A 9323-nucleotide genomic window follows, 5' to 3' on the forward strand; every position below is an offset into this window, starting at 1 on the left:
CTGTTTGCTCACCTTCATAGTAAACTAGAGAAAGGAGTTAACTTCTGAAAATACAAGGTCAAAATGAAGGTAAAAAAAACTACAAAATTAATTTTATACATGTTATAATTAAATCAAAGTTGTCTTAGATTTACCACATCTGCAATTGACTTAAGTGCATCTCTCAGTGTTCTTACTACTTTTAAAAAACACACAAAAACCCATCAAGTGTAGTTTATCATTTAATAGAAAAAAAACATTGCCAAAAGCACAACAGTTTCATCAAGAGTTATCAAATGCTGTGCTAGAAATTAATTTTGCAGTTAAAGAGTATAAAGTGAAGTCATCAATTTTTAAAAAGGAATTTGTAAATATTTGAAGTTGCACACATCAAGGGAAGCAGCACCATGACTTGAGGAACAAATCTCATTCATAATTAAAACAAATAGGAGCTCCATTTACACAAAAAAATACAAATACTATCAGTACCATTCTAATACACCTCAGAAAAATTTTAATTATCTGAGCAAGCACATTCTAATTTGTTTCCTCACACTTGCTGTTTCATAATGCTATTTTGCAGAGTTCTTTGTAACCTAGCTATATTGGCATCCAATGCTGCTAAGCCATTCTTAAAGTCCTCTTCATCTCGAGAAGTAAATGTTGAGAAAGAAGATACACTCCACTCAGATTTCCCTGATATATCATCAAATGAAATATAACTGACATCACCTACTTCGCTGCCTTTTTTCTGAGAGATCTCTTTCTGAAATAGCATTGGAACATGAGGCTGAAGTTGCCCTGGTTTGTCTGGGAAGTCTTTTGCAGTTCCACTCAAAGTGCCTTTTGGTCTCATTTGGACTTTGTCTCCCAACTTCACTTTATCCCCTGTAATTTCCAGTGTGTTTTCCATCGCCTTTTTCATGCTGTACCCAGCACTAAATGTATCCAGAATAGTTGGATCCTTTGACACTTCAGTTCTATTCTGTTGCATGGAGTTTGAGAGCTCACAGTTGTAGTCCAACATCTTACAAGCTCCTTTCATGAGAGGTAGTGCATTAGTTCTCTCACAGACATGCTGTTTTTTAGAGGCACTGCTAGTCAGTGGAATATAAACAGTTTCATCCAACTTGTTTTGTTCATCTATTAAAGTCCCAGAATCACTAGCTGTTTCTGCATCTTGCTTCAGTAAGGTTGGTAGCATTCTGGATGCTGATGCTCGTTCTTCTGAGAATATATGGTTTATTTTAGTGCCCTCATCAGCAAACTTTTCATAGGCTTGATTTAGCATTTGTAACTCTCCATCTTTATTTGAGAACTGAAGCTCAGCATCTATCAAAACATGATCCATTTCTAACTTCTTAAGGTAAGTCATTACTGAAGTATTCCCAGGACATGGATCGGGCTGCATCTGTTTCTCATGGTCATCCAAGAGAGACTTCGAGAGACCTTTTTCAGATGTGGGTCTACTGTTGTCTGCTGTGAGGTCTGACAGAAGCTTGGCCATACTGCCCTGCAAGGTTCTGTTAAGGGAAAATATCAGATCAACTATAGTTTTGGCAAATTTTTCAAGAACTTGTATATAAAAAAAAATAAATCAAAACATTAGATTTATCTGACTACAGCAAAGTTGCAATTCTCTTTCTATACAGAGTATCATAAAATAATAATAGAGATGTGAACTGATCCAATTTTCTTCCAGTTCATTCTTCAGCTCAGAAAGACGTGCCTTGTGCATCTCATTTTTCCAAATTATTTCTCCCACTGTTTCTTGAGAAAAAAATACAATAAAGGAATCAATTATTCTCATTTTCTGTATAAGAAAATAAACACGTAATGCTTTTTGTATCTGTGTGTGTGGGGAGGTGCACATTATATAGCATATATATATGAAGTAATAAGACATTGTTATACTACCATCTGGTGGTCAGTATTTAATAACCACAGAAAGGTGTAATGCATCTGAACTTCTACTAGAGAATCTGAAATGATGAATAAAAACATCCTGTCATTCCAATCAGCATCAACTCTTGCCAAGACAGAAAACAGTTCAGCCTCCTGTGTGTTATGTCCAAGACAATTTTATGTATGCACTACTTGGTGAGTGGAAAGCTCTGTGAACCTCCAAGCTTGTCACCAGATGAAATAAAGTACACAGCAACAGCTCTAATAAAAGAGTCTGAGTAACAATAGCCTTCTTTTGGTGATAGAAATTTTCCCATCCTCACTCATAATTAAAATCTGGGCATAATCTAATCCAAGGGCATGCACAATTAAGTAAGTGACTGCTCCATCTCACAGAAAGAGTTTTGCTTTGAAGACAGATCTTTTTGCAAGTTCTTCTAATTAAAGACTTTTCTGAACCAGCATCAGGGAAAAGAACAATCTCTCCTTCATTCATGTCAAAAGTTAGTTTCCTAATTCTAAAGCTGCTTGGGAAATACCAGTTAGTACTCAGATCCATGCATTCCCCATGCAGCTCCTTACAGGCAGTCTGCTACAGGTGTTAAGATTTCACCCAAGTTACCTCAGGTAGCATTTTACTTTAAAATGGAACTAATGTCATGAGCATTGCAGATCTGTTTTAATAGAATTATAGCACTACAGTAGCAAAAGTACGTATAAAGAGAGGTTTCAGCCTACCTGACCTCCTACCATGAAAATACTGGTGTAGGACTAAAGATAACAATCATTTGAAGTATGGAAAATTGAAATGCCAGGAAGCAAAAATAACACTTCACGCTCAGTACCTGGTTAACTCACGCAGTCTGTTAACTTCTGCATCACGCTGGCGTAACGTTATGGCCAAAATCTTATTTTCCTTCTCAGAAGCTTCCAGCTTAAACTGAAGGCTCTTCACACTTGCTAATGCCTCCTCCACTTCTAAAATGCCAAGAAAAATTTAGCTAATTACTCAAGTTTAAAAATGCTAAGAGTAAGCAAATCTAAAACACGTACCAATCTTGACCTTGGTGGAATGAATATCATGTTGCTGCTTGTTTTCAAGCAATTCCTTTTCTTTCTCCTGAATATCTTTTGCAAGATGCTTATTTTCTTCCTTTTGACTTTCTATTATTTTCAGTAGCTCTTCGTTTTTAGCCTGCAGTGACTCAAGGCCTTTCAGTGATTCTTTCAGTTGAGTGTGGAGCATCACATTCAAGGACTGCAAAGAAGCCACTAACAGAAGTAAACATACAACTTTAAGCATGCTGTGTGCTACAGTATGGATTTCTACACTGAATTACGTTTCTTAAGGAGTCTTGGTAACCTGACTACAGCTTACAGATAAGATAAGGAGTCTTTTGAGGAAGAGAGATAAAACATAAACTTCCTTCTCAGTTTTCCTAGTTATCTGTCATCCTCATTGTAGGACAGACACAAAGAAAAATAATCTGTTCTGGAGCTGAACCCCTGAGTTTCGGCATCCCTGTTGCACAAGTAAAACAACCCATGCAAACACAGCCATACAATTAGATCCTCAGCACTTAGCTCAGCTGCCACTAAGGGCCAGAATACATACTGTTGTTATTAATCATATATAGATATGTCTGTATTAATTTAAACAAAGTCTTAACAAAAATGCCCCAACAACCATTGTTCTCTACTAGTACTTTACATTCATAGTTGCAGCTCGGTCCAGATGTCTTCTCATTCCTCTCTTGTTCCCTGAGTTGCTGATTTAAGATTCTTAGTTTCCTAAACATGAGTTGTGAAAAACAGCATATTCAGAAAGTTCAAAATAAATTCAAAACCAATGCACTTTAAATTAGGAAGAATATAATATCACAGAACATTTTACAAATATAAAGAAGCTTTATTTAGTTTTTTTTGTTGAATTTCAATTTTTCTTCAATACCAAATACTGTTAATACTGTAGTCTTCAGACAGAATGATATGCTACCACCACCTAGACAAAGCCTCAATCTTGATGTAACTGATGTACTAAAATATTTTCTTTCAGCATCTATGCATTAATTAACATAACACAGCCTTACCAATTTGGTAACATATTAATACTGCACAGACAAAATAGAAAGGGCCACAACAATTACACCACAGCAATGCTAGAACATGCAATTTAGAACAGACCAAAGATCTTTTAGGCACTTTTTGCAGTAAATACAGTTACTAACCTACGCAGCTGGGCGTTTTCACTTCTGAGAGGCTGTAAAGCTAGAGCTATCTCAGTCTGTATGTTTGTACTTCCCACTACAGCTGGCAGCAATGATATGCATTCTTCTATTTCATTCATCAACCTTAACATTTCTGAATCATCTGCAAGAGGTGGGGGAAAAAGAAACACCTGTAATAGAACTATCAAAGTGATGCCATAGCATCTCATTTTCTTCTAAATCAAACTTCAAAAAAAGAATTTAAAACTGACCAACTATCTTTATTTATTTGAAACTTTAACACTTGACTATGAAAGCTATGCTTCAGCATCTTGATACAACACCACCCAACACTTCTCAGACCAACCCTTGTAGGATTGCTGTTGTATAATCTGTCCACACTGCTCCCTTTGGCGGGAAAACAATGTATACAAAATGAGAACCATTTCTATCCCTGCTGTTACAACGTTACAATAACCCAAAATGTAACCTCATACTTCCCCATGGTGAAGCAGGAAGTGACTGAAGTTGTGGAACACCACTCCAAGACAACATACATTCCAGACACCGAAGCGCATGCTCACTTAGTGCAACTCTTCCATTATTTCATATAATTACTACAGTGCACAGTGAAAATGTTTTTACCTTGGTCTGTTATCAGTGCTCGGAGTTCTCCCAAAAGATATTTTACCATCTTTACTTTATGGGCTGCTTTATCTGCACTTTCTTGTCTAGGTTTTAGACCTTTCTTCACACAGCTTTGCTGGCTGTTTGCATCTCTTGCTGAGGCCACATCAAGCACATTCAATTCACCTTCGCTGACCACATCTTCACTGTGTTCTTCAGAAGCATCCCCATCATTACTTGAGACGTTACATGCTGTCAGACAATGACAGAGCTTCTGTTCAGTCCTGCCATTTGCCATTTCACGCGTTTGTAACAGGGCCAGGTGAGCTTTTATGCACCTTATCAAGTCTGCTTCTTTACTCCGTTGCTCCTGCCTTGGGATCATCTCTCTGCCAGAAGACAACGGGGTGAATGTAGGCACTGCAGAATTACTTGATGCACCTGATGCTACATAACGCATCACACCAGGAAGGGAACTGGCAGCCTGTATTTGTGCAGGAGTGGGAGCAGCAGAAACCATGGGGAAAACCACAGTTTCTCCCATCTGAGGCACACATTCATTGCCACTGTCTATAGGAACACCCTGCATAAAGAAGATTCATTTTAAACAGAGAATTAACATGATTTACATTCGATCTTAAACATCACTGATAACATTAAAGCAGTTTAATCTCTGTTGTGTAAGAAAAAAAAACTCAGCAGCTGTTGCTTTTTTTTTTTTTTTTTCTCTAATTATTCATCCCTTGAAACCAAATCAGAACAGGGAAAAGATAAAAAGAAAACAGTTCTGTCTCAATATTTTAAACTGATGTATTTCTAAAAAGTCAAGGATAGCACTAATTACATGGACTGCCTACAGGTGGAAGATGACTCTACAGCCTTCCAGTTCCAAACTGCAAGGCCATTACCACATTTCCCAAGGTGGTTGCTGGTACTCTCCATTACTTTTATTTTATGCCCTGAAATGCACACAGATTTTAAAACGTGGCTCTAAGATACTACTCAGTATCTGAAGACATAATTAATTAGATCATTAGTAGAGGAAAAGCTGCATATGAGATACAATTTCTTTAATGAGGAGTTGGTTAGAGATTCTTATGTGCATTACTGATAATATAATTCTGAACAGTAATGAGCAATTTCCTACACCTTTCATGCTCCCTGTCCATTACAGAATTCCCCACACAGAAACAGCTATTTGAAACACCTCCCATTTTACTCTTTGGTATCCATGTACATAACATTTTGAACTGCAGTATTTTTTCATCATCTTTCATCAGTACAGGTTGAAATAGACTGAGATTTTTCATAATGAAGGAATTACATAAACTCAATGAAATCCTTACAAATCAGTGTATACATAAATAAACAGTGCTATTTTCAAATGCTTATTAATAATCTAAATCAAACTTTTACTTACAGCCTGAGTAGATAAGGGATGAGATGCATGCTGCAGGGACAGGTCTGCTGTGGAGACAGATAACTGGTAATTAAAATCTGTAACATTTTGATATCCTAAAAGAAAACAATGCTGTCACAGATTAGGGCAACCTGGGGCAAAACTTGGAGTACAACAGCAAGCCCTACATTGATAGTCAAACTAACCATGATCTGAGGTAGGAAACGAAGTCACAGGAGGAATTTCATTATTGCTCTGTGATGGCTGGCCAGTTATCAGAGCCATCTGGGTGGGCACATGCTCACACAATTTCTCACGTATGACAGGAGACTGCTGGCTGCAAGGCACATGAGTTGGTCGAATCAGCTGGTGCTGTACTGCACTGGGAAGCTCTTTCTCAGTAGATGGCGTGGTAGATGAAAGATTTTTCTTAGGTAATATTGGCACTAAAGAAAGAGAACTTCAGCTGAGTGTTTTATTCTGTCTCCTGCATCCACACAATAAAGAAGCGTGGAGCCTCTCAGTACTACTCGAGAAAAAAGGAAGCCTGAGGAAATCTGCTCACCAATTTCTTTTCGGATGTGGGGAGCAGTAATGCTTTTCTTCAATCCTTTCTTCTTCAGAGTATTTGCTTTGGTTAGGAAAGGTTTGGAAGTAATTTTAACAGACGATTTCCCTGGTTGTTTATGGATAGCCTCCTTTCCTATTGCATTCAATACAAAAGCTGGTCAACAAAACAAATCACAACAGCCCTACAAAAACTAAAAACGTAACTTAAATTCTCAATAGTTACAACCTGTAGCTTCATTTTCTAGGATATTCTTCAGTAAAGCTGCACAGCGGTCAAGTCCATTATGAATAGTATTAACCTGCATACAGAATACCTCAGTCAGAAAATGAGCATCACTGCTTGTTTTCAGTAAAACAGAGCCCTTTCAGAGGGAGCTGTTCCCCACCCTGTTATCTTAAAAATAATAATAAAACATTGATCATAGGTAAAAACGTTTAGTTTCTAATGTATCACTTTGCAATCACACGAAAATTTGCAAAAAGCTTAAATTGTGTTGTTACATGTGCGCACATTTCTTTGATTTTATTTGCTGGTAACTGCATGTGCGTTTGTTTTAGTTATTTAGTTTTGTTTTAGCTAGTTTCCATTTACAGTTAAACTATTACCTACAGTACATTTCTAAGTTTGGAAATAATCGATTCAGTGCTACACATAAAGCTCTGCTGCAGCATTGCTTTCGTACAACTTATTCTTCATGTCACAAAGCATAACTAACATGGTTACACTTCTGGCAGTACAAACAGCAGAGGTGTGTTCACACAACATGTTCTATGCCTTAACAAGCTGTCAGAGGCAAACTTACTGCTGAGACAATTTGCAAGTATCCACAGTGCTCTGTATAAATACTCTCAGTGGCTTTGAAGGAGCTTCTTCTAGACCACATGCAGCAGTATCTAATTTGGCATTTTTTTTTTCTTCAATTGTTGCAAGGTAGATTTAGGTCGGATATAAGGAAAAAGTCTTTTACAGTGAGGGTGGTGAGGCACTGGAGCAGGTTGCCTGGTGTTGTGTTTGATGCCCCGTCCCTGGAGACATCCAAGGCGAGGCCGGATCAGGCCCTGGGCAACCTGACGTATCTGTGGTGTCCCTGTTCACTACAGGGCAGTTGGACTGGATGGCCCTCAGTGGGGACATCTGAGAATTCCAACTCTGTGATTCTATTCCAGTCTCCATTCTCTCTAGATAACAGATGCGACTGCATTAAGAAGCCAGGGAAATTACCTGATCGTCTGAATCAGTGGAGTAGTGACAGTATGCATCCTCCACATCAGAACGACATCCTTTTCTTAAGCCAAGCCTAAAAAAAGGTCAAATTCACTGTTCGTACTACTTCAAAAAATAATTCCAAAGCTACTTGTTCAGCAGCCGCGATTCGAGCCTTACTGTTTCCTTCCATTGCTTTGCTTTGCTGCTCCCGTCAGCCTTCCAGAAGACAGCGCCTGCTGGTGACAGGAACACACAAACACCCTCTCGCTTTCGCGTTATGCACCGTTTTCACCCGCTGTTTTCAGGGGGGATGGAAAGCTCCTCATCGAGACGCGGCCAGCGCAGGTGAGGCTAAGGGACCGCAGCCTAACTCCGCTCCCAACGAGCCCCCACCGTCCCGGCCGAGCCCAGAGGCTCAGCCGGCCCCCAAAGCCGCGCTACAGCCCGCCCTGCCCGCCGCCCCGCACGCACCTTGCATGGCCGCGCCGCGCCCACCCTTCCCATGGCCATGGCTGCCCCCAAGCCGCGCCGCCGCCGCGGGGGAGGAGCCGCCGCCCCCACGCGCCAATCCGCCGCCCGCCCGGCTGCCGGCCGTTGGGAAGGAGGCGGGGCTGCCCCTAACCCCGCCCCTCCCGGCGCTTTTCGCCGCACGGGAAGGAGGGGATTGGTGGAGGATGGGAGCCAATCGCAGGAGAGATCAGGACTCGGGGGTTCCGCCCTGCTCTGGAGCCGCGTGGTGCGGCGCGTGTCTCGGCTCGCGCCCGGTCCGGTCGTAGCGCGATGTCTGCTCCTCTAAGGAGCTCGGGGCTGCGGAGGCTCTGCACCCACAAAACACCGAGCCCCCGAAAACGCCGAGAAAGGGGCTTGCGGGTGTGTAGCTCGCCCCGAGGGAACAGCTTTGTAAGGGGCGGGTCATAAATCTGCCCGCAATCCGCGTCCTGCGAGACTTCGGGGCACCGAGGTAAGCGGGCTGGTAGCAAGCCAAAGGAACCGCCTGCGGGCCAGAAACACCCGTCCTGTGCTTTTAGCTGGTGCAGAGCCTCCTTAGAAATCTGAGGAAAGATTAGAAGGGCTCCAAAAGACACTTAGCAAGAAACGTTGGTATTATTTTCTTGGGGTGGTTTCTCACTGAACACGAGCAATGAAGGGCGCTACAAACAACCGCAGGGGAACAACAGCAGCGAATGCGTTGCTGAGAGCACGCTGCTGGAACTGAGCATTTCGTTGCTCAGCGTTGCAAGAAGGGCCTCGATCACAATAAAAGCGCTGTGAGAGAAAGCAAGAGCCTAGTAGGGAATTGTCTAGTTTGATATAAAAGCAACGAGAAGTTCAAGCAGGATGTCATTGAGACTGCAATTGTACGATTTCAAAGCAGGTTTCACAACCAGCCAAGTGGGTCTTCCATCAGTGCTAATCGGGTACGTTTTCA

The 9323-nt window shown here is 41.0% G+C and overlaps 1 protein-coding gene across 5 annotated transcripts; it reads right to left on the bottom strand.

The window, feature by feature from the left end:
- Positions 1–208: 208 nt before the first annotated feature.
- CCDC14 (coiled-coil domain containing 14) lies at positions 209–8401 on the bottom strand. 5 transcript variants are annotated; one of them, XM_042827411.1, is made up of 13 exons: positions 8366–8401; positions 8072–8130; positions 7910–7985; positions 6914–6986; positions 6683–6820; positions 6324–6563; positions 6139–6182; positions 4737–5301; positions 4113–4254; positions 3596–3675; positions 2938–3156; positions 2730–2862; positions 209–1502 (listed from the first exon to the last, which is right to left on the bottom strand). In XM_042827411.1, exons 1-13 carry the CDS (start codon positions 8396–8398, stop codon positions 530–532), a joined length of 2775 nt encoding a protein of 924 aa, XP_042683345.1. In that variant the 5' UTR covers positions 8399–8401; the 3' UTR covers positions 209–529. The 5 variants fall into 5 exon arrangements, with proteins under 5 accessions (XP_042683345.1, XP_042683344.1, XP_042683343.1 ...); XM_042827410.1 differs by having other exon boundaries at positions 6139–6185; XM_042827409.1 differs by having other exon boundaries at positions 6139–6233.
- Between the last annotated feature and the right edge of the window lie 922 nt (positions 8402–9323).

This window comes from Centrocercus urophasianus, unplaced genomic scaffold (genome assembly GCF_019232065.1).
Source record: "Centrocercus urophasianus isolate 14NV4802_14NV808 unplaced genomic scaffold, USGS_Curo_1.0 seq_28, whole genome shotgun sequence".
NCBI lineage: Eukaryota > Metazoa > Chordata > Aves > Galliformes > Phasianidae > Centrocercus > Centrocercus urophasianus.